At 66.9% G+C, this 27985-nt stretch overlaps 1 protein-coding gene across 1 annotated transcript; it reads right to left on the bottom strand.

Annotated features, from left to right (window-relative positions):
- Nucleotides 1-491: 491 nt before the first annotated feature.
- On the bottom strand, nt 492-27108 carry USP43 (ubiquitin specific peptidase 43). The gene is made up of 15 exons (XM_067308137.1): nt 26886-27108; nt 22687-22827; nt 17247-17347; nt 12333-12425; nt 12040-12175; nt 11676-11820; nt 10100-10259; nt 8909-9020; nt 5930-6033; nt 4900-4977; nt 4647-4776; nt 4056-4407; nt 3102-3260; nt 1826-1978; nt 492-1745 (listed from the first exon to the last, which is right to left on the bottom strand). Exons 1-15 carry the CDS (start codon nt 27054-27056, stop codon nt 1096-1098), a joined length of 2685 nt encoding a protein of 894 aa, XP_067164238.1. The 5' UTR covers nt 27057-27108; the 3' UTR covers nt 492-1095.
- Between the last annotated feature and the right edge of the window lie 877 nt (nt 27109-27985).

The raw sequence follows: 27985 nt of genomic DNA on the forward strand, positions 1-27985 counted from the left end.
GAGCCACCAAGGGGAAGACAGCAGCCAGCCAATGCTGACTCCACAGCCACGTTGCAGCTGGCCTGCCCACCACATCCCCTCATGCTCGATGTTGTTGGGCGCCTTGACTCTCGCAGGCTTGCAAAGGGGGATGCATGGAGGGACCATGGCTGCTCCCCATGACACCAGGGCTGTGGAGCTCACCAGGGTGCAGGTGAGCCCAAATCCTGCCCTCCAGGAGCAGCCAGGCAGGCACATGGGCCATCCTTGCCCGGTCGGCAGAGAAGAACTTGTGCCAGCGATGCTGATGCTGAAGCCAAGTGCTGCCCCAGGTCCCAATGCCCAGGGTCCTGGGGCACGGTGCAGCCCACGTCCGGAGCAGACAGGTGCCATCGGGGCAGGGAGCCCTTCCGCCCTGGGGGAGGCGGGCAGCCCTGGGAAAGGACCCCTGGGGCACACCGGGCAGCCCCCGCCGCACACACGCACGACACCGAACGCCTTTCACAGGTCTTTAATAGAAAGAGCTGCAAAATGCGGACGGCTGCGGCCCGCAGGCGCCCCGCGTACAAAAGCTGGGTAGAAGAATCGCTTATTGCATAGACCTTAGTGTGGGAACGATCCCCCTCCCGCAGCCCCGCCGTACCAAAATAGCCGCCTTTTAGAAAACAAAAAGCGTCTCTGGATAAAACTCTCTCCTTATATAATAAATACTCTCCCTCCGGATATCCCTCTCTCCCCTCGGACCCTATGGGCCCCCACCCGCCTTGTGCTCGGTCCCTGTTAAGGCATGGATCGGAAAAGGAGCACCGGTCTACGTGTCCATGGGGCCTGGTGGTGCTCAGGGGCCACGGCGGCACCTAGGGGCCATCATGGGGCCCAGCGGCCATCATAACGCCCAGGAGCCATGGTGGCACCCAAGGGCCATCATGGCACCCAGCGGCCATCATGACGCCCAGGGGCCATCATGGCGGCGCCCAGGGACCATCATGGCACCCAGCAGCCATGGCGGCACCCAGGGGTCATGATGACGCCAAGGGGCCATGGCAGCGCCCAGGGGCCATCATGACGCCCAGGGGCCATCATGACGCCCAGCTGGGCCCCAGTGGCCGCGCCGCCTCAGAAGCTGGATTCAGGCACCGCTTTCCTCCTGCCCAGCGAGGCGCTGTGGTAGCGGGGCCGCTGCAGGGGGCCGCCGGGGGGCCGGCGGGCAGGAGGCCCCTCGCCGCCCGGGCCGAGCGAGGCCGAGCGCCGCAGGCTGCGTTCGGCCCGTGCAGCGCCGCCCCCCGAGCGCTGCGGCCGCTCGGCCTGGCCCCCTGCGCCGCTGCAGAGCCCCGGCCGCCCGCCCTCGCCCCCCTGCGCCTCCTGCTTCGAGCAGCCCGCCCGGCCCAGCCCCGTGGGGGCCCCCAGCGGCATCTCGCCCACGGGGCTTTGGTCGCGCTCTCCGGCCCGGCCCGGCGGCCCCGCGGCGCTCTCGGCCCCGCGCAGCGGCTCCAGGGGGCTGCTCGCCCCTGCCGCCGCCACCGCCGCCGGGGCGCCTGTCCTGAGGGCCACGATGGAGGTGTGGGTGAAGCGGGGCCGGCGCCCCGACTCCAGGTATGCCACCAGCTCACCGGAGGCGCCTGGCGCCCGCTCCCGGGAGGCGAAGGACCAGCGCAGCGGCAGCGGCTTGGCGGCGGCGGCGCCCGGCTCGGCCTTGGCGGGCGACAGCTTCATGCTGACGCTGCGGCCCTGGATGCCGCGCACCAAGGGCCTCGCCTCGAAGCCTCCTGCAAGAGAGGCGCCGGGAGGTGGGCGCCAGCAGCGCTGCGCCCGCGCACCGAGTCCCCCCCTCGCCCCCGCAGCTCACCTTTCTCTGGGGCGGCGTCGGGGAAGCCGGGCGAGTCGGGGGCGCTGGGCAGCGAGGGGTAGGTGGCAGAGCCCCGCGACACCATGCTCTCCCGCTGGCCGCTGCCACCGAGCCGCGACACCCAGTGATCGGACAGGGACGAGCTGGTGGAGCCTGGCGGGAGCAAGAGGCTGTGCTGGGGCTGGGGCGGGCGAGTTGAGGGTGCAGGGCACCAGGGCATGTGCTGGCCGAGCAGCCCTGGGGATGCTGGGGATGGCCGAGTGCCAGCGGGAGCCCTGCGGTGCCCAGGGCAGGGCGCTGCGCAGGGGCCGGGGGTACGGGGCTGCAAGCGCGTCTGCAGCTCTGGGGGAGTTGCACCAGGCTGTGTGCACGCATACGTGCACATGCATGAGTGCATGTGTGAGTGCATGTGTACATGTGGCCTGCTTTGTGCCCAGGAGTCTGTGCAGGTGTTTGCGTGGGGGTGAGCCTGCCATGCTTTGCACGTGTGTGTGTGTGTGTGTGTGTGTGTGTGTGTGGTGTACGTGAGCCGGCCGTGCAGTGTGTGTTTCTGCCATGCCACACGCGTTCAACTGTGCTGCGTGTGACTGTGTGCACCCACCTGCGTGCACACGTATGTGCATGTGTGTGCATTCGGCTGCGCTGCGTTGCTGTGTCTGCTCTGCTGTGCATGCATGCATGTGCATGCCTACGTGTACACGGCTTTTGGCTGCGCTCTGTGTGCCAGCCGTCCTGTTTGTGCATATATGTGCATGCACAGGCATGCATGTGCATTTGTCTGTGCTCTATACATGACTCCGTGTGTGTGTACATGCACGCATGCACCATACTGCACATATGCATGCACATTCAGCTGTGCTGTATGACTGTGTATGTGCGCATGCACCATCTGCATGCGTGTGCATAGGCATGGGCATGCAATCAGCTGCCCTCTCTGTGTGACTGTGTCTAAGTGGACATACAATATACTGCGCATGCATGAGTACGCATGTATGTGCACGTGTGCATTCATCTGTGCTGTGACTGTGTTTGTGTGCACACACCACACCGTGTGTGCGTGTGCATGCATGCTTGTGCATTCGGCTGTACTGTGTGCGTGTGTGATCCTGTGCATGCTGTGTGCGCAAGCGCATGCGTGCGTGCACATTTGGCTGTGCTCTGTGTGCTGGTGCGTGCGCCCTGCGGTCAGACAGCCTCAGGGTGCCAAGCCACGTGCAGGGCGTGTGCCAGAGGCCCCGGTGCCCGTGGGGCTGGCAGTGCGGGGGGCCCTGCTCACCTCTCACGGAGCTGCTGGCCGACCAGGCGGGGATGGCGTTCCTGCGCTGGTAGAAGAGGATGTAGGCGCTGCGGGTGCTCACCTCGTCCTCCTGCACCCCCTCCACCGTGCTGTCGTCGTAGCTGTACCACCGCCCGTCCAGGGAGTTGCAGCAATAGGCTGGGGGCAGCACGGGTGAGGGCAGCTCGAGTGCCCCGGCCCCCCCAGGCAGGCACATCCGCCTCTCCGGGTGCAGCTGGGAGCGCCAGCCTGCATCGCACTGGGGTTCAGCTGACACCACCAGCATGAACGGCCCAGGCTCCCTCAGGCCTGTGTCCCTTGGGTGCGCTGTGCTGGGGCAAATCTGCAGGGCCATCCTGCCCCAGGGCCCCCCCTGCAACACCCCTCCAGGCAGCGCCCCCAGCTCCCCCATCCCGTGTGCGTATGGAGTGCTTCCCCCTACAGTGCACCCTGAACCCTTGTTGTGTCCCAGGGCACAGCCTCACCGGAGTGCACCCCACATCTCCTGCCGTGCCCCATGGGACATCGTCCCCTTGCACCACACCCCGAATCCATGTTGTGCCCCAGGACACATCCCCCTGCCGTGCACCCCAAATTCACGTCATGTCCCACGGCACATCCCCCTGCATTGCACCCTGAGCCCCATGTTGTGCCCCAGAATATATCCCACTGCAGTGCACCCCAAATCTCACATCGTGACGTGGTGCACATCCCCTTGACCCCAAAACCCATGTTGTGCCCCATGGCATGGAGTTTGGGATGCGCTGCAAGGGGATATGCCATGCCCCGGGGCACATTGCCCTGCACCCAAACCCCGCATCATGCCCCAGAGCCTGTCCCACTGCAGAGCACCCCAAACCTCATGCCATCCCTTGGGGCACATCCCCCTGCAGTGCACCCCAGCCCCTCCAGCACATGCCCCAGCCCCCTTGTGCGCCGGGACCCGTCGCTCACCCGTGTAGTGCCCGCCCTGCATGCTGCCGTGGTGGTTGCAGACGGCGTACAGGTCGTAGAGGTAGTCGAGCTGGCAGCTCTCGGGCAGGTACAGCGGGGCCTTCCAGGGCGCCCAGTGGCCCAGCACTTGCTTGCTGGGCGCCTGGCCCCTTTGGGCCACGTGGGGGGCCATGTCGAGCCCCCGCAGGGGGAACCGCACCAGCGTGGTGAGTTTGTGCCGGCGCTCAGCCACCTGGCGGAAGCGCTTGAGGTGGATGATGAGGATGTCGGGCAACGTCCAGAGGCTCAGCTTCACCGTGCCCTGCTGCAGCACTTTGCAGTGCGGGCAGCGCCACGCGTCATCCGGGGCCAGCTGCGGAGACCACACGCCATGAACGCGGCACCCCGGAGCGAGCCCGGCACGGCACCGAGCTCCCCGGGCCAGGCCAGCGCCACGTCTGCCTCCAAACCTGCCCGTCCTCTGCCAGCTGCACCCACTGGGTGCCACGGCCTGCCATCTCCCGTGGGAGCGCTGCCTGCTCCTGCCCATCACCAGCACATCCCTCCAGCCAGCCGGAGGCTCTCGGGGTGCCCCGGCCGGCATCCCCGTACCTGCTCCTCCTTGGTGTAGAGCTGGAAGCACTCGTCCAGCGTGCAGCTGTGCTGCTGCTGGTGCGCCTGCTGCTGCAGCCTCACGCTCTCCGCGTCCTGCACCACCTCCTCCTGGATGCTGCCGAAGAGGCTGCAGGGTGGGTGGGGGGGACGAGGCAGAGGACGCTCAGGAAGGGTGCCCCGGGCACGGGCACCCCCCCAGCCCATCCGTCCTGTCCTCCCCGCTGCAGAGCACCGGGCGCCCGGGACTCACCGCTCTTTGGTGCTCACGTCCCACTCCACCGTCAGCTTCACGTGGGGAGGGCCGCCGGGGCCGCCCAACTGCAGTGCCCTGCCGGGGCGACGGCACGCATCAGGGGCGGCGGCGCCGGATCAGGCCCGGCTTGCCCACCGCCTGCTGTCACCCCCGGGGAAAGGCCTGAGCGCAGCTGGGAACTGGGGCTGAGCCCCCCGGCAGGGCGCCGAAACGCAGAGCGGGGAGCACCGAAGACCCTGCAAGCCGCCCGGCTCCAGGGGGAAACCGAGGCAGCGTGCTCGCAGGGGCTGCAAACCGCTGGCAAAGCGGCTCCGGACGCCTCTCTATGCGGCAGAGGTGAGCGAGCCGCCGGCTTCGCTTCTGCCCGAACCAGCTATTGGGTGCTGCAAACTGCTGCACCCTGCAAGCGGCCGCGTTTCAGCACGTTCTCCCCAGACGGCAGCCCTCCTCCACGCCCGCATGACGCACGTAGGCAGTACATCGGCCTCGCCTCTTCCTCCTCCTCCTCCCCTCCGCAGGCGGCTGTACTGGGGCAGGGGTGCGCTCCGAGACCCCAGTCCCTACAACCCTCGAAACGGGATGGGGCCGTGTTGCACTGTGCCGGCAGATGGCACACGGCGCCCAGAGACGCTGCCGGCTGCCCCAGGACCGCGCGGGACCGGAGGGACGCTAAGAGGCGACGGGGCTGGCAGGGAGCCCCTGCCGCAGGCAGCAACCTGTGGGGGGTCCCCAAGCCAGCCTGTGTCACCCCCCAGAGAGACCCCCTGGCCCGGCATCTCCATTGCGGCCACCCCCGGGGACGCCCCCGCCCGACGGCGGCTAGTGCAACACGGTCGGGTGCGATGACGCCGTGGTGCTGGTGCAATCCTGGCCGCTCCCAGAGGCGGGGGACCGTGGCGGCGGAGGTTGGGGCTCGCGGGAACCGCGTCCCCCGTGGGAATAGAGCTGCGGGGGAGCAGCCAGCAGCCCGGCCACCTGGAGGGAACTCCCACCCCGGCGATGCCGGCCGGCACCAACCTCCCCTTACCTGTCCACGGCCGGGTGGCAGAGGGGCCGGGTGTCCTGCGGGGAGAGGTAGCTGCAGGCCACGGAGCCGCCGGCCACGCGGATCCGGAACAGGGCTCCGGCGCTCTGCAAGAGAAACGGCGAGAGGCGCTCAGGGGGCGCCCGGGATGGGGGGAAGAGAGGCGCCAGGAGGGACCCCAGGTCCAGCCACCTTTCGCCGAGACGCCGCGTCCCGAACGGCAAACGCTCCCGGGGCGAGAGCTATTCCTCATCCCCCAGCGCAACGCGGCTGTCCCTGGGGAGGAGCAGCCCGTGCTGGGAAGCACTTGGCACCCACGGGCACCCCTTCGTGCTCACTCACGGGTGTCCAGGATGGGGCAGCGTGGCGGGCCGCTGTGCCCAGGCGGAGACGGCACCGGCGCCCGCAGTGGCTTGGTGGGCTCCGGCACGCGGCACAGCCGGCGATGCCCGAGCGCAGGCCAGAGCCCGGCGCCCCGCAGAGCCCTGCCATACTTGATAATGTCTCCTACCGGCGCCTGCTCCAATTTCCCCAGTGACACGCCGGCAGATTAATCTGCAGCCATCTCCCTCGCCCGTTGTGATGTTTTGTCATTCCAGCGAGAGCTGCTGGCCTTTGCCGATTAGCCTGCTGCATCCTGGCTTTCATTACCCGCTCCGGCCCCGCCGCTGCCACCTGACAGCTAGCGTAATGGGAGATGAAGAGAGCGTGGCAAATCCATCATCCGGATGCTGCGGTGCGGGATCTCGCAGCCCGCCGAGCGTGACTCGGCGGGGGCGCAGCGCCGCAGTCCCTGGCACGGGATGCTCTCAGCGCGGTGCCGGAGGGTTTCTCGGGGAGCTCGCGCCGACGAGCTCCTGCCGCCCACCGCGCCGCTCGGCTGCGAATCGCGGCGGAGAGCACGGCCGGGTGCAGGAGCCGTGCTGCAAACGGGGCAGGCGAAACTCCCCTCTCAAACGCCACTGCGGTGGCCCTCCAGCTTTAAAAGCAAGAAGAGCAACCTGGCCTGACCTTCCCGTGGCTTCCAAGATCCTGGTGAAGGAGAGAGGAGGGAGCGCGGAGGAGCCTCTCTCGCCGCTGCCTCCTGCCTTGCGTTGGCCCAGGCGCTGCTCCACCGGCCAGAGCTGCAGAATCGGGCCGGTTCAGAGACCTGGAGCGGCTGCTCCAAGACCCTCGTCTACAAGAAAAGCGGCATCTCCTCCGGGAGCGATGCACGGCCCTGCCGGAGCGCTGCCTTTCTTTCGCCTGGTTTCTCCCAAAGGAGGAGACGGTGCGTTGGGAAATGCTGGTGCTCGGAGGTTTGCCAAGACCCCGGGACAGCTCCTGCCCCGCACGCTCACTGCAGGGTGCCAGTGTGGCCCTGGTCCTTGCAGGGGTCCTGCCACCCCCAGCGGGGTCTGGGGAAGGCTGGAAGCAGGGCCGTTTCCTCAAAACATGGTCAGTCTCGTTTTCCTGTGCCGCCCCCGCAAAAAAGCCCCAAATTGGACTTCTGTCTTCGTTCCCAGTGTGGTTCGCAGGGGAACATGGACTCAGCAAAGCACCTATCCACAATTCTGGATTTGGATGCAATAATCTATCTTCATTTTGTACAGGAATTTAATTTCGGGTCCCAAGTGGCTTCTGATTATGATTTAATACGCTATAATTTAATTAAAATGCTATCCACTCGGAACAAATATGAAAGGAGATTAACACGCACAAAAATTAATGTTACATTTAAAATTCATCTTTTATCCCTGCGGGTTGTTGTAATGTTTTAAAAAGTAGATCAGAAGTTTATAATCGAGCCGCAGCCACCTTGGAGATTTTTGTCTCCGTCTCCACAAATTGCAAAACATCGCATTGCCCTTAACGTCGCGCTTCCCCCTTCTCCAGCTGCGAACGAGAGCCAGGTGGAAATCAGCAGCGCGTCGCGTTGCAAAGGCACGTGAGAAGCATTTCCCCCCGCCGGGTTGCTCCGCATGCTCGCAGCTGCCGACTTGCTGGTGCCCGAGATGAAATGGAGCCGGCGGTGCTGCTACATCGGATTTCCCATCGGCAGCCTCACACGGTCCCAGTCCTAAACCCACCCGCGCCTTGCTCCCACCCGGCAGCACCCGTGCTCAAACCGTGACCGTCAGCAAAGGCGTTCGCTGAGGCCACCTTGCCTTGGGGCTGAGTGCGCCGTGGGCCATTCGGCGTGGCGGGGACACCCAGCAGGGGACGGGGACGGCCAGGGCTCTGTTGGGCTACAGTTTGGCAGTGTCCCCCGGCCGCGGCGGGGTTTTGTTCCAACACTTTGAGGCATCCTGGCTGCTTGGGGACCCGCAGAGCCCCAGGGATGGTGGCACCAGGGCATTGGGCAGGGTGGCTGGGCACAACTTTGCCATGAGGCTGGGGGCAGTTATCAGCCCGGGGAGGCATCATGAAAGCCCATGTGAGCCAGGCTCCGCCATGGCCACCCACAGCAACACTATGGTCACCCATGGGTCCACCATGGCCACCTACAGTGACACTGCAGTCACCCATGGTGACATCTTGGCCACTCATGGATAAGCCACAGCCACCATAGCAACACCATGGTCACCCATGGCTCCACCACAGTCATCCATGGCTCTCCCACAGCCACCCATATCTAACCCATGGCCGCCCATGGCTAAACCATGGTCACACCATGGTGACCCCATGACTACATCACAGCCACCCCACAGCTCCACCATGACCATCCATGGCTACACTACAGCCATCCCACAGCCCCACCATAGCCACCTGTGGCAATACTAGAGCCACCCACAGCTCCACCACAGCCACCTATGGCGATCCTATGGCCACTCCATGACTACATCATGGCCACCCCACAGCTCCATCACAGCCACCCAATAGCTCCATCCCCAGTGTGAGAACAACACCTGGCTCAACGTGGGGCTGAGACGGGACAGACAAGGGGCACCTCTGTCCCACCGGTGCCACCAACCTCAGCCCAGGGCCCGAAGCAGCGCTCACCTGTGGCTGGACCTCAGTCCTCATCAGGTAACGCATTTTGGCCAGGATGCACTGCTGGAGCTGCTCCCAGGAGATGCCTCGGTCCTCTCGCATCACCAGCGGGGGCCCGAACCTGGGGAGGAACAGCAACACCTCGGTGAGGGAGGGAAGCCCGTGGGACATCCCCATGGCATCGGGAAGTGAAGAAACATGAATTCCCCGTCAGGCCGCACGCCGGGCACCGGGCGGCAGGGACCCGATGCAGCCCGCCCTGCTTGCTGGAGAAGGCTGCCGCGGGCACAGGGAGCGATCAGGCCAGCGCGGGCAGGAGACGCGCCAAAGCGCCCCGCTGCGACCACTTCGAAGCACCCGCAGCAGCGCGCTCGTCTTCTCCCTGTGGCCCCCAGCGCTCCCCCCCCACACCGGGGCCATTGGCTCGCTGCAATGCCAACGGCTCGTTGCTCATCCTGGCCTTTCCGGTGATGCTGGGCAGCCAAACCAGCCCAGGAAGGGGGGTCACACCGCAGACGTGCACAGAGACGCTCGCGGTATCCTAAGCCCTTCCCGCAGCTGCCTCGGCTGCACAGATCAGCCTGGGAAGAGGATGCTGAGCAGGATGCGGGCTTGCACCGCGGTGTTTGCAAGCACGTCTCCAACGCTAGCGAGCCCGCCGGCTGTACGGACGTCCCCCGGTCCCCGGGGCAGCAGGGCCACCGACAGCAAGGTGGAAACGGTGTTGCAGTAGCGTTGCACTAAAAGCTCTTTCCTGGGGCAATCTGCAGCCAGCTCTGGCAAAAAACGGGAGCTAAAATAAAAAGGGAGCAGCCAGAGCCCTTTTCTCAGCTGCCTCCCTCGCCCCGAGGCCACCTCAGCATCTCTGCCGTCCCTGGCACCAGCTTGCCTGGAAACCCACCCAATTTGGGCTGGAACACGGATACGTCACCGACACGGTCAGGCGAAGCCGCCCAGGGGGCTCGGGACTGCCGGCTCCCCGCTGCGGATGCCCCGATGGCTCCGGCACTGTCACCCCCCGCGCGCGGCGCTAGGAGACGGGAGCAGGCTCGACATCGCCGCTCGGGGCACCGCGGCTCCGAGGAGCGCCACGAAGGCGAGCGGCCCGCGTGCCAAACGCACCCGGTCGCTTCGAGCGCCGCGGGGGCCGAGGCGGCGCCCGGCGGCAGGCGCAGCCGAGGCGGAAGCGGGCGCACGTACCTGGCGGCCTGCAGGCCGGCGCCCGCCGTGTTGCAGAGGAGCAGCAGGACGCGGCCGCCGGCGCCGCGGTGCAGGCACTCGGAGGAGAGGGCCGCCGGCGGCAAGCGCTGCCCTTCCGGCTCGGCGGCGTTGGGCGAGGACGGCAGGCTCAGCGGGCACCCTGCGGAGCGAAGCGGGCACCGAGGGAGGGAGGCCGGTCGGCCGGCCCGGGGCCGCGTCGCCCCACGGCTCCGGCAGCCCCGCGACAACCCGCACCGGCGGGGCCACGTGCACGGAGCCGTCCCCCCTTTTCCACGCACGGGGCCGGCAGTTAATCACCCGGCCCCGCGCCGCCCCGGACCCCGACTGCTCCCCGCCGTCTCCTCCGATGTTTGCCAATTAAGGGATCCTTGTTTAGCTCCGACAGGCAATTAATCAGTGCCAGGGCTGCCTCCCGCCCCCCTGCCACCCCGTGCAGCCCCTGCGCAGCCCTCGCACGCGGGCCGGGCCCAGGGGCGCCCGCAGCAGAGCCCGAAAGGCCGGTTCCTCCCAATTCAGCCAGGAGCCGGCAAGCCGGAGAGCGCGGGGTGCTGCGGCCTGCTCACAATCCCCCCAGCCCTGCCGCCCCCCGGCTCCCCAAACGCCTCCCCCCAACCACGGTGCAGCACATCTGCCTCCCACCAATCACAGCAGAGACACTAAGAGCCTCCCACCAATCACAGCGCCACACAGCTGCCTCCGAAGTAATGAGAGTACCAGTCTCCCACCAATCACAGGGCAGCACATCTCCCTCTGACCAATCACAGCAGAGCAAGTATCCAACTCCCACCAACTGCAGTGCAGCACACCTACCCCCAACCAATCACAGCAGAGTATTCATCTCGCACCAATCTCAGTGCAGGGCACCTGCCTCTGACCAATCACAGCAGAGCAAGTATCCATCTCCCGCCAATCACAGTGCAGCACAGCTGCCTCTGACCAATCACAGCAGAGCAAGTATCCGTTTCCCACCAACCACAGTGCAGCACACCTGCCTCCCACCAATCACAGCAGAGACACTATCAGCCTCCTGCCAATAACAGGGCAGCTCACCTGCCTCCCACTAATCACAGCAGAGACACTATCAGCCTCCTACCAATGACAGGGCAGCTCACCTGCCTCCCACTAATCACAGCAGAGCGAGTATCCATCTTCCACCAATCACAGTGCAGCTCACCTGCCTCTGACCAATCGCAGCAGAGTATGTCTTCCACCAGTCACAGCGTGGCGCACCTGCCTCCCACCAATCACAGCAGAGCCAGTACCTGTCTCCCACCAATCACAGTACAGCTCACCTGCCTGTGACCAATCACAGCAGAGCGAGTATCCATCTCCCACCAATCACAGTGCAGCACACCTGCCTGTGACCAATCAGAGCAGAGCAGGCATCCCTCTCCTGCCAGCCCGGCCCCGGCCCATGCTGGCGCAGCGCGGCGGCCCCGCGTCCTCGCCCCCGCCGCTCCCAACGCCCGCGTCAGCCCCGCGCAGGCGCGGCAGAGCACACGGAGAGGCAGCGCAGCCCCGCAGGCACTGGACCGCCCCGCGGCCCCGGCGGTACCTGAGAGGCGGAAGGAGCTGCCGCGGCCGAAGGGCAGCGGGGGCTGGAAGGCGTAGACGCTGTCGCTCTCGGCGATGGCGCTGAGGTCCTCCTCGTCGGAGAAGGAGCGCCGGAAGCCCGCGGGGGACACCTCTGCCAGGATCACCTGCGGGCACCGCGCGGGGCCATGAGCACCCCACGTTTCACTTCAGACGAGCCCTCCGCGGCCCTTCCCGACCCAGCTGGCGGCAGGCTGGCGAGACCCCAACCCGCGAGGCTGAAGGACCTCGGTGCCCGCTGGAGGAGCTGGAGGGACCCTGCTCCCATTGGTGCCACCCCAGCTCGGGCGGCTGCTGGCTTTCCCCGCCGCTCCGGGCGTTTTTACCTGCTCCGGGGGGATCTTGCCTTCCTCTGCCACCATCTCCCGCAGCTTGGCCACCGTGCTGAAGAGGGGCACGGCCAGGCCCACCCGCAGGAACCGCTGGCTCTTGCACTGGAAGACCAAGGTGACGTTCAGAGGCCTGCAGAAGACACGGGATGGGGAGGACGCGTGAGGCCAGGGCTCGCGGCAGCCGCAGTGCTTCCCGCAGCGGCGACTTCCACCCATCGAGCCGCCGGAGCCGGTGGGGGGCCCGGCTACGCGGCGGCACGCGGGGGCTCTCCGGGGCCGCGGCTCACCTGGTCTGGCGCAGGGGGATCGGCAGCGAGACGCACAGGAAGGGGTCAAAGGTGTTGCTCTGCTTGCGGCAGTGCGGGCAGGTCAGCGAGGACCTGCAAGACAAGAGCCACGGCACCCCGTCGCGCTGCCGCCGCCCTCCTCCCGGCCGGACCCGCGCCCCACGGCGGCGGCATTCCCGGAGGCCCCGTGCCGCCCGGCCAGCCTGGCTTGCACACCCCGCAGCGGACGGAGGACAAGCGCGCGGTCGTGCTCCGCTCGGGCTCCAGCGGCCCAGCAGCTCGTAGGACGGATATTTTGGTATTTACTAGATTCTTCTTCCAGGAATCCATCGAATCGCTTTCTGCGATTCAGACTCCCGCCACATGCCCAGGCGCGGCGTGAAGAGCCGCCTCCTCCGCACGACTGCCTGCCCGGAGTACCAGCTCAGGGCGATGAGAGGCTGCAAACAGCCCCGCGAGGGTCTGCGGCAGCCTGTCCGCCCCAACGGGCTGTTCACTCTGAAACCCACCAACGGCACCTGCCACAACTGCTGCGCGGCAGCTCGGCGTCACCAAGGCTGGGCGCGCTCGTCCTGCCCAGGCGCCGCTCTCGGCCCCACCAGCGGCCTCCTCCCGCTCCGGGGAGCCAGCGCAAGTCGCAGTTTCAAACCGAACTTCACGGCAAATGAAGTCAGAGCAGGGCTAGTGCCCTTTTTGTATCCGTTACCGTATTTAATTCATCAAACCCTCCACATCCAGCTGGTGCAGAACCAGAGGCAGGAGGGGACGTCAGCCCCATTAGGTGGGGACGCCGGGAAGGTCCTCGTCTCCAGGGATGGAGCAGGGTGCCGCTGCAGGGCACGGGCGCCGAGGAGCACCTTTCCCTGGCGTCCTTTGTGCCTCGACCAGGGGACCGCTGCGTGCCAGGATGGAGACGGCGATAACGGGGAGATAACGGGAGGCCGGCAGCATCCTCCCAGCCGCCGGGGGAAAATGCACCCAGAGACGTGCCGGGATGCTCTGCCCCAGCCCCAGGGCTGCGAACGGGAGCCGCGGGGGGGGTGTCAGAGCTGGGGAAACTGAGGCACAGGCAGCGAGGCGGCACCGCGGGGTGGCCAGGGGGCTCGGGGGAGCTCCCAGGCGCCGACGGGGAGGCGAACATCTCTGCCCCTCGCAGCCCAGGCTGGCAGCCGCTCCGGAACGCCTGCGCCCTGCCGATCGCGGCACGGCACGCTCCCGCCCTCACCGCTCGCCCTCCCAGAGCCTCTCCGAGCGGCGACGACCCCCATGGCGGGGCCAAGCCCTCCCCGCGTCCCGGGAAAGGCTTCGCCGACGCGAGCGGGCAGACGGGGACGGCGCTTGCGCCGCTCGCTGCCAGCAAGCCGGGAAGAGGCATCAGCTCCGGGGCCGCCCCGCGGCTTGGCCGGCAGAGCGGCCGGCTGCTCCTCAAGCTGGCCAAAGCCGGGGCGCGGGAGGCGCCTGCCCTCCTGCCCGGGGGGGCTCGGACAGCCAACCCGACCTATTTTAAGTCGCAGCCACGGCGGAGCGATTTTGGGGTTGGTTTTTTTGACAGCTGCCTGCTGCCCCTGACATTTCCGCGTGCTCTTTGCTGCTCGGAGCTTTGTTTGATCTCCGGAAAGATTGGAAGGCAAAGGAACAGCGCTGCCTGCCTTAACCTTTAAGGAAAAAAGGCTCCAGATCAAGAGGTACCCGGCAACTTAAAAAAAAAAAAGCACAGGCAGGTGGCAGGTCCGCGTGAGCCCGGCGAGGGAAGAGCTGCACGCGGAGCCGGGCAGAGGGGGCCCGGAGCTGGCAGCGCAAGCGGGGGTGAATCGCAGCGGTCAGAGCTTCAATCCGGGCCCAAACTTGTTTTTCCACTGCTGGAGCATCCCTCGGTTTCACATCCAGCCACGGGGCCGGCGGATCCCTTCGGCCTTGAGCGCGGCCGGGTCTTTGCGCAGCCGACCTCTGCTCAGCATCCGACCCGTTCCCACGCACCGCGGCGGCGGCATTTATTACTCCGTTATTTGCTCCCAAGGAGGGATTAGCAGTCAGCTGGCTTTGAACGCGGCCCGGCTCGGCTTAACCGGAGCGCCGAGCCCCCCCCGAGCATCTTCTCGCAACGGCCCCGAAAGCCTCCCTGCCGTCCAGGCAGACGAAACCCTCCGGGCGCGCGACTCCCCCTCCTTCCCGAGCCAGGGACCCCAGCGCCGCGCGAGGCATCGCTGCCGCTGCCCCGGCCGAGCCCCCCCCGGGCACCTCGCGGGCGGCCGCGGGAGCCCGCCGCCACCCGGGAACCCTTCCCGACAAAGAAACTCATTTCCTACATCATCCCGGAGGAAACGCTCCATCAAAGCCTCGCTGAAATTAATATTTAACGCCGGCAACCAGCTTACCTCACCCTTTCGTTTTAATTCCTTCGTGTTGTTTTTTTTTCCCCTCTCCCCCCCTCCTTTTTATTCAGCAAAAAGGGGAGAAATAAATTAAAAACCAAATCAAAATCCTTTCTGGTCAGAGCCCTAGTTATCCGTCACCTCTAAGACCCGCCGAGCTCCGAGGGAAGCAGCCACGCAAATTAACAGATCTTTTTGCATATAGACAAGCTTCGATGCACGGACAGGCTAATGGAAATTAAAGTGCTTTTCTTCCTACACGGCGAGGAATTAATTGGGAGAGGAGGAAGGACTTGCAATGCCGGGCATGTCCCTTGGCGCCTGCGACGCCGTGGCAGGGGAACAGGGATGGCCGGAGCAATGCCCGCGGCTACGGCGGGGCCACCGGCTCCCGAAACACGGTACCACCAGGGCCAACGCCGGCGACGCGGAGCCCGCAGCCCCGCCGGCCCGGCTCTGCCCCGTCGCTGCCCGGGAGAGCGGGCAAAGCGCTAGGTCTCACCAGCGATTAACCCGGGAGCGTGGGATTCCCGATGGGGAAGGGAGCTCCCGCCTCAGGGACTGACTGAACGCTGTGGAGAAGGACCCGTCCCTGCCCCGGGGAGGCGAGGCGAGATGTGGTCCGTGGTGCCCATGGTCCCAGGGAACTCCCTGGCCAGCTAGGAAGGGCAGAAAGCCCACCACGCTTTCCATCCCAAATTTTCCCTGGTAAACTCAACCGGAAAGGGCGAATTTAGCCCAGGGGAAACCGCCCACGTGGGCTGGCAGGTGCAACACGCTCCGGGCTTCAACAGCTCTTTGCATCCACCTGCCTTCGGGTGCAGATCACCCCAGCACCCAAAACTCCCCTCCAAACCCGCAGCCCTTCCCGGCCCCCCGAGCCGAGGAAGAGGGACGGGAGGAAGCACGCTTCCACCGCCGCGGGCGGAGGGACGCGCGTTTTGTCCGCGCGGCGCCAGCAGCCCCGGCCGCGTCCCCTGCGGACAGAGCAGCGAAGCTCTCCCCGGCCCGCCGGGCTCAGCAGAGCGGTTCGCTTTGCCAGCAAACTCGCTGCCGCTGAGCGAAACGAGCTGTCGCAGCAGAAGTCTCCCGCGGCTGGCGTCGCTCCCGGGGTGGGCAAGCGGGCTCAGGAGGAGCCGGGAAGGAGGCTGCCTTCCGGCAGCGAGCTATAAACGCACAGGGAAAGCTCCCGTTTTGAGCAACGCTGGCTAGCTAAAGCAAAATCCCCCATTGCAAGTTCAAAAACGCATCGCTGGATCGAGCGTCTGCCCCGGGTGGATCCCGTGGCCGTTTGCTAGCGGGGATCTGGAGTCCAGCCGGCCGGCGCTCGGAAATCCCGGCAAGTGCCTCCTCCGCCCGTCGCCGAGCCGTAGCAAGCTCCTGCACGAGGGTATTCGAGGACGAGCCAGGTCCCCCCTCGCCCTCCGCGCGCGGTCTGCGGGGCCGACGCACAGCCGAGAGCTCGGCGGCACAGCCCAACGCGGAGACGACGCAACGCTTCCAGCTGCTTTCCGGGCGGTTGCAGAGCGCCGGGGATTTTCCTGGCCCTCTTCCCGGTATTGGCAGCAGCTGCCGAGATTGCCGGCACTCGCAGAAGAGCTCAGCCGAGTAAATCTTCGGCACCAGCTTCAGCAGAGCCGGAGTCTGGCTGCTGCCTGCTAACCCGCTTGTCCCGCACGACCGGGCATCCATCTGCGGCTGAGACAGAGCCCAGGGCACGGTTCCGACTCCCACTCTGGATCAGGCGGCAGTGAAACAAGTTGCTTTTCGCTGCAAACCCACCCAGGCCTCGTCCCCAGGCAGCAGCCCCCGCGACAGCTCTGTCGCTCCCTACTCCGAGGGAGCTCTGCTATCTCATGTCTCGACAGTTTCCCGGTCCTCATCTCCGGATTAGCCCTTCCGATGATTTGCATCTGGCTGGCAGCAGTGGAAGGTGCATCAGCATCCCAGCAAGACAGCTGCTTGCTCAGCCTCCTCTCCCGGAACAGCTGCTTCGGACCCTCCGGAAGAGCGACTCCGGGCAGGGAATCACACCCCGGGTGGCCCCACCAGGATCGCAGCGTGCACCTAAGGGCCGGTTTCACCCAAGCTTCACCAGTCCCGGAGCTTTTGGGCCAACTAACCGCACGGGGCGGGAGCCCCGGGGCTGCGAGCAGGACGGGGAGCCGCAGGATGCTGTTGGCTTCCGAGAGGATTTGCTACCTGGGAAGGGTTTGTGCCCGAGCCTCCCTCTTCTCTGCGCTTGCAAAAATATCCACTCACGTGGAATTGGACCAGGAAACGTTTTCAGGAGGAGCCTGCAGCCGCTCCGGTCCCTGGGCCTGCGGCACCGCCAGACTTCAAGCCGCGGGTGCCAGCCACACGGGCGGCAGGTGGGCAGCGCTGCCTGCAAAATCCCTCCGGAGCGACTCTCCCTCCCAGCACGCTGCAAGCACGATCCCGGCTCCGGCCGGGCCATGGTCCTGCGCCCCCCATGCCGATGCCGGCCGGAGGGCTGGGGCAGGCGGCTCCGCTGCGGCCCCCGCCAGCGCTCCCCGCTCACCTGTACTGCGCCTGGAAGTGGCTCTGCACGAAGCTCTGCCCGCGGGGAGGCCGGGCGGCCGGCGGGGCGCTGCCGGCGTCGCCGCTCTCATCCGGGCCGGGCTGCGGAGGAAGAGACGAGCGGGGTGAGCCGGGGCTGCGGCGAGCCAAGGAGACCCCCCCCCCCCATCCTGCTCCCCCACGGAGGTGGGAGGCGCGCGGTGGGGACCCGGGGCTGAGCTCGGCTTCGGCGTCCCCGTGGGGCTGACCCTCGCCGGCCACCGAAACGGCGTGCGGGGCCGCGCCGCCGCGTCCCGCCTCGGCATAGGGACCGTCCCCGAGCTCCTCGCTGCTGCAACAGCGATTCCTGCCCGGGTCCCTGCAAAGCCCACTGGTGACCCTCACCGTGCTGTGGGGTCTCCCCTTCGGGAGGGCTTCCGGGGCTGCGTCCCAGCCAGCCACGTCGACCGGCCCGGAAGCGTACCCCGCTCCTCAGGGACCCCATCCCTGCTCCGACACCAGCCCCGCAGGCAGGAGCGCGGAGCAGGCGGTTGCGCAGCAGGACCCCGAGAGGCCTCGCATCCAGGTTGCTGCGGTGCCTTGCAAAATCGGAGCTCGAGATACGGATGCACAGCACAAACGCTGCCGAAACGCCCCGAGGGAAAGCCCTGGCGAGCCAGCTCCGTCGGCTCGTCGAAACGGGAGGCCGAGAGGTTGCTTCGTCACGGGCACCTTCAGCGGGAGAAAGCAGGGGGCTGCTGAAAGCTCGGCGGGGGGAGAAAGGCAGCGCTGGGAGCTGGTCTCCTCCGCGACAAGCCCCCACGCGGGCACGCGTCTGACGTGGCTGCAGACCTGTGTGGCGCCGGAGTGGCCCCGGTGCAGAGGGGTGCACGCAGCACCCCAGCACCCACTCTGCTCTCCAACGCACTCCCATTTGCATGCACACACCTAGGCGAGAGCCGGTGCATGCACTGCTTTTCCAAGAGGCAGACGCTGCCAGGCACAAACCAACCTCATGCAAACGATCAGCAACAGAAAGCTTAAAAATAATAATAATAATAATAAATAAATAAATAAATAAATCGCCCCCACTGGCACAGCACTGGCCGGCAGCACCCGTGCGCCCAGCAGCTCCTTTGCGCCCGCCTGCACCGCGCACCAGGGCTGGCACTGCGCTCGCTCTGCTGGCGACCGGCCGCCTCCTTGGCTACGGCTCCAGATCATAACCCGGAGCCGCAGGAGCCGGGTGCAAAGAGGGGCTAAACCTCGGCATCGCTGCCACCCCCATCCTGCAGGACATGCCGGCCAGCGACGGTGGGGACACCCCGGAGTCAGCACAGCCTGCACCCAATGCGAGCGGAGGAGCCGCATCCCTGCTGGCATCCGGACCGAGTGCAAGCAGCCCGCCGGGGGAGCGGCCACGCGTCTGCACCCCTTCCTCCGGCAACGTCTCTGCAGCACGTCCTGGTGCGACCCCAGGCCCAAGAGCAACATTTTTGCCCCCTTTCCCAGGGGAAAAGGGCTTTTACAGTGCCCCGGCGGTGCCTCAGAGCCACCGCTGGGAAGGGGGAGCCTGGTGCCCGCTCCCACTGGAAGGAGTTACACTGGCTTCCCAAATTGCAGCGTATTCCCTGCGTAACGAGCAGCCTGCCAGCGTCAGTAATTTCAGTTAAATACCCAGGGTAGCGGGGCACCAATGCTCCCGCTCGCGGCCGCACGGGGAAACTGAGGCACGGCCTCCGGTCTCCCTGCAGCACAGCGGTGCGGCTGCCCCGCGGCACAGCTCAGCCCCAAGGAAAGGCACCGGCAGGCTGGAGCTTTCCCCCAGCCAGTGGATGTTAAGGACGCGGCTATCTGATTTGGCACGCTCGGGGAAAAACCAGGCCAGGGGCTGCACACACGCTGTGGCCGGACATGCCCTGCGGTCACTGCCGGTCCCTCCGGCACGGCCTCCTTCCCTCCCTGCCCCGCGAAGCGGCCGGGCAGCTGCACAGCAGCAGGATGATCCCACTGCATCCTAAAGCCATCACGAGGCTTAATTAATCATCGCCCATTAAACGCTTGGTGCTCCTCGGATGAGCAGGCGAGCAGCATTTCTACACTGGGAGAGCAGGAGATCCAGGCAGGTCTTCCTTTGATTGAAAAAAATAGAATAAAAAAAAGTTGTTTTTTTTTTAAAAAAAAACAGGCTTTTAGGTCAAATACGCTCATTTTTCTCATTGCACGGCCAGCCCTGGGCGAGGTGCCGGGAGAGCAGAGCCCTGGCGCTGCCCAAGGGCCACGGCAGGCAGCGGGGTGGGAGAGGAGCCGGATGCACCGGCGGGGAGGCGATCGGCCAAAGATGCCCCATGGATGGGCAGAAAGGACCCGGCGTCCTCGTCCCCTGCCTAACACCAACCGCAGCCCGGCGCGCGCCCTCCAAAGCCCGACCCCGTGGGAGACTATTAAACACATCTGATATTTCTCCCTCTGGTTAAGCCAGCCTCATGCCAAGGTATGGTTTTTGCCAATTTAGGGGGGATCCTGGCCACTGGGCGCACGGTGCCGGTGCGATGTGCCGATATCCAACCTGGCCAAGGACGAGCCTGCGGCCTCAGCTGCCAGCCAAAAAAAAAGAAAAAGAAAGAAAAAGAAAAAAAAAAGAAAAAAAACTCCTGGTTGTTTTAAAATGAGAAGCTCTGCAGGGCAGAAAAAGCTTTTCCCACCCGCCTCTCCTTCCCTGATCAAAGCCGCGGACCTAAAGGCAGGGAATTGTTTTCCGTAGCTTTGTCTCCCGCTGTCAGGCAAGGGCAGCGCTGAGCGCAAGCGGCTGGGGCTCCCCGGCCTCCTACCTCCAGCGGAAACAAAAGGCGACGACGGAAGATCTTGTTCAAATTGCAGGGAGCCGAGACGCGATCGGGTTACGCAGCCAGACCGGCCCGGTCAAAGATACCTCGCTGCCCTGGTGCCCGCCGGCCTCCCAGTGCCGGCCTCCCGCCCTGGGAACGGCGGGGAGCAACGGGGCCGGGCGTCCCGCCAGCGCGGCACCAAGCCCGGGCATCCCGCTTGCTCACGCTACGGATACGCGGAGCCCGAATACGGAGGGGCGACGCAGCCCCGCGGCCGTGCTCGTGCGGGGTCCCGGCTAGGTCCGAAACCAAATCTCAGCTGCTCACTGCGAAAGCCTGCTACGCTCGGCAGCGGAGCCCCTCGACCATTTTGGACCATTTAACACCTGATTTTATTTTATTTTATTTTTGCGGCAACCACCCTGCAAAGGGCAAAGGCTGCGGCTGTTGCGGCCAACCCAGCAGAGCAACCTGCACCGTGCCGGGTCCCGCAGCGGCACCCGCCAGCAGCTCCCGGCACAACCGCAGCCGTCAGCAGACCTGATCGCACCCGCGGCGGGAGGGATTTTTAGGGGAAAGATGCACCGAGCGCGGCAGAAAGTGGGTCAGCCGGCAGGGCGCCCGGCGCCGACGCAGAGCCAGCCTCGCTGGGAGCCAACGCTCCCGGGAAACGCGGGTGCCGGGTCCTGCGGCTCCCGTCCCTCCGCAGAGCTGCTCAGCGCCCCGCGGCGCCGGGAGCGGACCCGCGGCTCGAGGCTGCACGCGGGCTGCGAAAGGGTGCGAGCTGCGCTAGCAGAGCCTCGGGCGCGCGGGGACGGGAAGGAAAACAGGACAAGCGCCGACAGGCCACCGGCTGGAAAAATACGGCCGGCGCTTGCTGAATCGAGTCATTGTCGTCCGCCCGGTGACATGCGTTCAGTGCCCTGGAAAGCTAATGAGCCTTTTGAACACGGCTGGCAAGCGATTCCCGAAAGAGGCATTGGTAAAACTAAGGGAACAACAATAAAAAAAAAAAAGAAAAGCAATAATAATTAAAAAAACAATAATAAAAAAGGCAGATATGGGCAGCTGGAAAGGAATCGCTCTGCAAGTGCAATAGAAATGAGATACTGAGGCTGTTCCCCGCCTGGGCAGTCGCGAGCAGAAGGAGAGCGTGCTGGATGGGAAGGACGCTCGCTCGGGATGCGGCAATCCGGGACTCAAATCCTCACCCGGCCGGTCTGCCTGCTCCTCCTCGCAGCCTCCGTTTCCCTTCCTGAAAAACCAGGCACTAACCCTGTGCCATCGGAGCACCTGGAGCCGCCGGCCCATCTGCGGCACCGGGGCCAGGACCGCAGAGAGACAGCTCCGCTCTCAGCCATTCCCGGGCATCGTGTGAGATGCCTCCAGCCTGCTCTCACGAGGGGGGGAAAAAAAACCAAGCCCCCAGGGGGAATCAGCCCCCAAATCCATCCCTAATCCATCCTCCATCCCTAGGAGCAGCAAAGCCTTGATACGCAGCGGGGCTGCACCAGCGGCCACGGAGACCCGTTCAGTCCGCAGGTTAGTGGGCCGACGTGATGAGCTATGGGTATATAATATATATAAAGTAATATGTATAATATATATATTTTATACATACACATATTTTTTATATGTGTGTGTATATATATATTTTATATATATATATACACACACACACACACACACTTTTTTTTTTTAATATATAAATAAAACCAACGCCATTTGGCTGGACGATGCCAGCCCGTCACAGACCCCCCCCCCCTCCAGGCCAGCTCAGCCTCACCGCCGCTCGCCCCTTCACTTATTTCATATCACTCGCATGTTTTCACCCGTGGCAATTCCACGCTTTTCCCAGGGCACCGGGAAGAGCCGCGGGCGGCGCGGGGCCGGCGGCGAGCCCACCCAAGCACGCGGCACCCCGCGGACCCGCTCTGCGGGAGCCGTGCTCTCCTGCCGGCGCGGCGGAGCGCCCGGTCCTGAAACCGAACAGCGCCGGGACCCCGTCGGACGTCTCGTTAAACAACCATTAAACGACCACAGGGAGGTTTTGTGCATCCGGCGCCGCTGCCGAGGCCCCAGACCTTTCGTTCTCCGATAACCCAGTTTCCTCAGGCCTTGGCACGGGCTGGATCACAAGCAAAGCCGGCCCTGCCACCGCGGCCTTCAAAATCCACACAAAATCCACACAAAATCCACACAAAATCCTCCCTTCGGTGGCCGTTTTAGCGCTATTTCAAGCCCCCAAATTTCCACGGAAAGTTCTTCCCCCCCCCCCCCCCCCCCCCCCAGTGACCCCATCCGTGTCCCCAGGCCCCGTCTCCTCTGCGCGGCGGTGGCAGCGGGGGACGCACGGCCGCGCGGGGAGCTGCCTTTCGCGCGGCCCCCCGGGGCAAAAAAGCCCATTTCAACCATTTCCTCCTCTTGAAGAGGCTCCGGAAGCAGACGGGACGTCACGGCCGCGAGTCCCCCCCCCGCTACCCCGGCCGCGGTGGCGATGCGCCCGCGAGGCCGCTCGGGGACGCGGCGGCGGAGCTGAGCCGAGCGCGGCAGGGCCGGGCCTGCCCAACGCGGGGGCCAGGGACGCGGAGGGGTCGCGGCGCCGGGCCCCCCCCCCCCCCCGGGGCCACCCACCTGGTGCTGGGCGCGGGGCCGGGGCGCGGGCGAGGGGGAGCCCAGGTCCTCGTGCAGGCGGTCCAGCAGCCAGAGCAGGAACTCGAGGGCGTCGTGCTGCGCGTTGCCCCGGAACTGCGAGCTGTGCCGGGCCACGACGCTCTGCAAGGCAAGGAGACGGCGCGCCGCTGAGCCCGGGCCGCCGGCGGAGGACACGCCGGCCCCGCGCCCCCAACCTCCCCGGGGACGCGCCGCTGCTGCCCCCCAGGGACACCCCTGCTCCTGCCAAGCCACCAGTGCCAGCAGCCCGCGGGGGAACGAGGAGGGTCCCCAATGCCCCGGCTGCCAAACCCCCCCCCCCCCATTCGCAGGCAGCCAGCCCGGTGCCGCCCCGTGCCTCAGTTTCCCCACCCCGGGGACGAGGCTAGTGACGCTGCACGTCTACAAGAGACGAGGGCAATTCGTGCAGCCGAGCCAACCCCACGGGCAGGGACGAGAGGGTTTTGCAGAGCGCCCGGGGCCGTGACGGCACATCCCGCCCGCCAGCGCCGCCCCGGCACTCAGCACCCTCTCCGATTCCCGTCGGGCGGCTGGCACATCCCGATAACGAAGCCTTCCCTAATTACAGAGCTGATCAGCTAACGGCCCTGCAGAGCCTTTAATGAACTAATACTCTCCCTCCCCCCTGACGCGCTCCCCGCACCGAGGCAGCTCCCGCGGTCTCCCGCATCCCTGGCAAACCCGGCACTGCGGCCCCCCGACACCCGCGCCAGCCCCCGGCTGCCCCACAGCCGCTCTGCGCCTTGCCACCACGGTCCGCTCCGCGCTGATGGCACCATGCCGTGCCTCAGTTTCCCCTTCCATCGAACACGGCAAGTTGCACCCAGCCGCTCGCCCGGTGCGCTGACCCCCGGAGAAACCCACCGCCTATGCGATGCCTCCGCGCGCTCCGGGGCACCAGCGCTGCACACCGCGAATGGGATCCGGCCTCGGCTCTCCCCGCATCCGAGCAAAGGGCGCCCCGGCAGCCCCGCTGCACCCAGGGCCGCCACGGCCCGGCAAGGCGAGGGGACTCACCGGGGGCACAGCGGGGAGCCCACGGCAGGGCCAAGGCCCGAGCACCAAGGCCCTACGCGGGGCACAGCGGGGATCCCCCCCCCAGCCCCCGGCTCGTCCTCGAGGCCCGTCCGTCAGCCGAGCTCACGTAGCCGCTTGGGTGGTGGCGAACCTGATGCCGCCTTGGAGGTCGCGAACTGCCAGGGACCCAGGGGCTGCACCAGACCAAAAGTCCCGGAGCAGGCGAGAACGGGGCGGCGGGGGGGGGGACCAGAAACGTCGCTGCCCGGCTCAAGCGGCCGTCGCAACGCAGCGCGCGGGGAACCGCACGCAGCCCTGTCCCCCTCCCAAGGGCATCTAACGGGGCGGCGCGGGGCGCCTCGGCGGGGCAGGGGGGATGAAGAGCGAAGAGGAGCAGCTGGGCAGAGACGAGCCAGCCCTGGTGCACAGTGGCCGTCCCCAAGGGGTCACCCGGCGGTGTGTTTGTGCCCATGCCGGCTGGGGACGACCGCAGCGCCGCAAAGCCCCAGGGACACCTTTCGCCCGCCCGCGGCAGCAGTTTTGCAGGATGCCGAACGCCCGGAGCCGCCCCCAGGGAATCGGACCTGCCTCCGGCCTCGCCGGGCCCCGACGCCTCCGTGAGGCGGCAGCGCTGAGAGCCGCTGGGGCGAGCGGGGCCAGCGACAGGACCGCGGCCTCGGAGGAGCCGGAGCTGCACCCCCGGGAGCCGCAGGGCAGGGGCGGGAGCGGGGCCCGAAGCGAGCGCCCACCCCGTCCCCATCTCGCCGTCGCGCTGCGCCCTGCCGCTTCCTCTTGGGTCGCAGCCGGCTGTGCCCCGCCGGTGCCTTTGCGCCCCGCGCCGCGGCCCCTGGGGCCAGAGCGTCCCCACGGCCCCGGCTCAGCCGCTCTGCAACCCTCCTCCCAAGCCGCGCACGCCGAGGGGCTTCGCCGGGGTCCGGAGGAGGCCCCAAACCGGCGAGCTCGCTGCGCCTGCCCCCACGGAGCCGCCTTCGGGCAGATCAGCATCCATCTGCCCTCGCGCCGCCGAAGCTCCGCGGCTTCGTGGGGGGGTTCGCTCTCGCCGGGCTGCTGCTAAGGGAAAGGGTGGAAAGACCGAGGGGCCAAGGCTGGAAACGCCGCAGCGGCACGGCGAGAGGAGCCCTCGCCGCCCCCGCCGGTGCCCAACGCGCAGCTCCATCCTGCCCGGGCCACGTCGCCCGCCGCAAACCGGCTGGCGCCTCCGACAGCCGCCGTCCCCCCCCGCGCCGGGGGGAACCCGCTCTTTGCAAAGAGCCCGGCGAGCCCAGGGAACCCCGCGAGCTCCCTCCAGGCCGAGGACGCGAGCTTGGGGTCTGCGAGGTTCAGCAGCCCGGCAGCCTGCGGTCACCTCGCTCTCGGGGAGGAAAAGCAAAGAGCCGTTTCATCGGCTCAGCTGCAAAACCTCTGCTTTGCCAGCGCTGGAAGAAATCCTAATCATCTGTGCAATTTTTTTTTTATAATCAGCTGATGGAGCAAGCTCGGACCTGCCGGAGCGGCGGGTCGCATCGGCACGCTGCAAACCCCTCGGCTTGGCTGCCTCTGACCGCGGCATGTACGCGACGCCTCCGCGGGGAAATACCCCAAGCGGCGCCCGAAATCCCCTGCAATCCCCAAATCGGGCCCTGAAGCTCCTTCCCCGCCTGCCGCCGGCGTTCCGGGCACCCCACGCGGCGGAGGGAGCAAAGCCAGCGCGGCAGCGCCTGCCGCGACGGAGAGCGTCTGAAAATAAAACAAGCCGTGGACTCGGCTCAACGGCCTGCGGGGCTTTACAGCCTCTCGTAAATCCGCCCTACTCTCATGTTGCCGCAAGAGATCTTATTTTAAAGGCAGATGAAAAAAAAGAAAAAAGAAAAGAAAAGTGGAGCTGGAAATCATGCAACGCGCAGATAACCACCCGGAGGGAAGAAATTCAAAGTTAAGGCTACAAGTTTTTGGTTTGTTTTTTTTTTCCTCTCTCATTTCTTTTCTTTCCACGCTCTGTGCCTAAGCGCGCGTTTGGGAGGAGAGGGCACAGCACAGAAACACGGTGCCCGCTATTACAAGGGCGCGATGCCTTGCTGCAAGGCAAGCGAAGGAGACGAGTGGCTGCTGCCCCGGGAGCCGCCGCCTGCTCCCCGCCGCCGCCCCTGCGATGCTCCGGGCGGCAAAGGAAGGGTGGCAAAGAGGGCAAAGCGGCCAGCACCCCGGCCCCTGCCGCGCAGGATCAGCCCCTCCCACGGGCGCTAACCCGGTGGGAGCCGCGCTGCCGCCCACCGAGAGCCCCGCGCCCCCAAGGCTTCCCCGCAGCTCTTCCACGTCTCCTCTCTCTGCCCTCGAAGCACTTTTCGCAAACTTTCACCGCAGCAGAGCAGCTCCCGAGCCTTCACGGGCAAGGGTCCATGGCGAGGCGTCACCCCGCGGGGAGAGACACCCTGAGCATGGTGGGGGGGGAACGGGAGCTGGGCTGAACACAGTGCCCGCCGCCGCACCCGCCGCCCCCGCACCTCGATCAGCGCGCAGGCCAGCACCCCCTCCGCGCGCTACACGTGAGCATCAGCGGCACGGGGACGTCCTCCCGCCAGCAGCGGGGCCGCCGCTCCAGGGCCGAGCTTTGTCCCAGGGCACCGTCCTGCTGGCGGTACCCCCACCCGCAGCCCCCCTTACCACCCCGAATCTGCGAGCGCGCCGCAACCAGGAGGCATCCCGGGAGGACGGGGACCTGTCCCCAGGGGGACCCCACTGCTCGCCTGCAGCACCACGGTCACCCTTATCACATCGCAGCCCGGCGCGGGTCACAGGGCAGCGTGGGGGGCACAGCTACGGTTCAGACCCCCAACCAGGACAGAGGCAGGTGGCTGCAGGCTCCGGGCTGAGCCGGCCCGGCTGGGAGCAGGGCTGTGGCTGCAGGGCAGGACGGGACGGGCGCAGGTGGGTGCTGCCGGTGAGGGCCAGGCAAGGTTGGGCTGGGCGCAGGTGGGTGCTGCAGGCAGGACAGAGCCAGGCAGCATCAGCGTGGCAGCGGGTGCAGGCGGGTGCCGCAGGGGAAGGGGGACACGGGCAGGCGGGTGCTCCGGGCAGGGGCACAGGTGGGTGCAGGCAGGGGTAGCGGGTGCAGGCGGGTGCTGCGGGCCGGGGCCGCGCCGTACCTTGAACTCGGCGGAGAGCTGCGGCGTGTAGTCGAGGGTCCAGAGGGCGCGGACGAGGGCGGCGAGGCGGTGGGTGACCTCGGCGCGGGCGCCGCGGGCGCGGTAGCGGCCCAGCGCCAGGAACTCGGCGAGCGGCGCCGTGTTGCTCAGGCACTGCACCACGGCGTTCATGAAGCACGTGTTGCCGTGGTTCCGCAGCCCCTGCGCGCCCGGCGCCCGCCCGGCCCCGGCCCCGGTCCCGGCCGCAGCCGCCGCCGCCTCCGCGCCCCGCCGCGGCCCCGGCTCCGGCCCCGGCTCGCCGCGGCCCCGCGCCGCCGCCTGCCGCCGCCGCGGGCTGCCGGGCGCCGCGGGGGACTCGGCGCGCCGGAACCCGCCCTCGTCGTCCTCGGCGGCGGCGGCGGCGGCAGCGCGGCGGGCGCGGCGCCCCCCCGCCAGGCGCGCCCAGGTGCGCAGCAGCCGCCCCGCCAGGCTGCCGAGCGAGCGCAGGGCGCGGCGCCGCCGGGAGCCCCCCTGGCGCCGCGGAGGGCTGCAGCCGCGCCGCCGCCCGCGGCCGGGGCCGGGGCCGCCCCCCGGGGCCGCCGCCGCCGCCGCGCTCATGCCCGGCGCGGCCCGGCGCGCCCCTGCTGCCGCCGCCCCGGCGCGGCGCTCATGGCCCCGGGCGGGCGCGCTGGGCGCCCCGCCGCCGCCGCCGGTGCGGGGGCTGGAGGGGCCGGGCGGGCGGTTTTGTGTGCGCGGCCGGCTCCTCCCCCGGGCCGGGCTGCGTTTGGGAGAAGGGAAAGAGAAAGGAGCGACGAGGAGGAGGAGGAGGAAGAGGAGGAGGAGGAGGAGGGAGCCGGGAACCGGGAACCGGGAGCCGCCGCTGCTGCTGCCGCTGGCGACGGGTGGCATAGGCGGCGGCCGAGCCCGGCTGCGCTGCCTGCGCCGCTCCCGGGCTGCCCCGGCTTCTCCCGGGATGTCCCGGCACCTCCCCCCCTTGCAGCACCCCAGGGTGCTGCTGCTGCATCGCCCGGGGATGCTCCCAGCTGGGACACTGCGACCATGCTCGGCTCTGCCCCAGTCACCCCAAGGGTTTTGGGCTTCACGCAGGGCCACAAAACCCA

The sequence above is a fragment of the Apteryx mantelli genome, chromosome 19 (assembly GCF_036417845.1).
Source record: "Apteryx mantelli isolate bAptMan1 chromosome 19, bAptMan1.hap1, whole genome shotgun sequence".
In the NCBI taxonomy this organism is placed as follows: Eukaryota; Metazoa; Chordata; class Aves; order Apterygiformes; family Apterygidae; genus Apteryx; species Apteryx mantelli.

What these genes read in the sequence shown, in the direction of transcription:
- USP43 (XM_067308137.1), bottom strand. Translation starts at nt 27,056, where the DNA reads ATGAACGCCGTGGTGCAGTGCCTGAGCAACACGGCGCCGCTCGCCGAG. An exon ending in GCCGGCCTGCAGGCCGCCAG is followed by an intron (nt 9,021 to 10,099) that starts GTACGTGCGCCC and finishes GTTCCTCCCCAG; the next exon opens with GTTCGGGCCCCCGCTGGTGA. An exon ending in TCTACACCAAGGAGGAGCAG is followed by an intron (nt 4,408 to 4,646) that starts GTACGGGGATGC and finishes TGGTCTCCGCAG; the next exon opens with CTGGCCCCGGATGACGCGTG.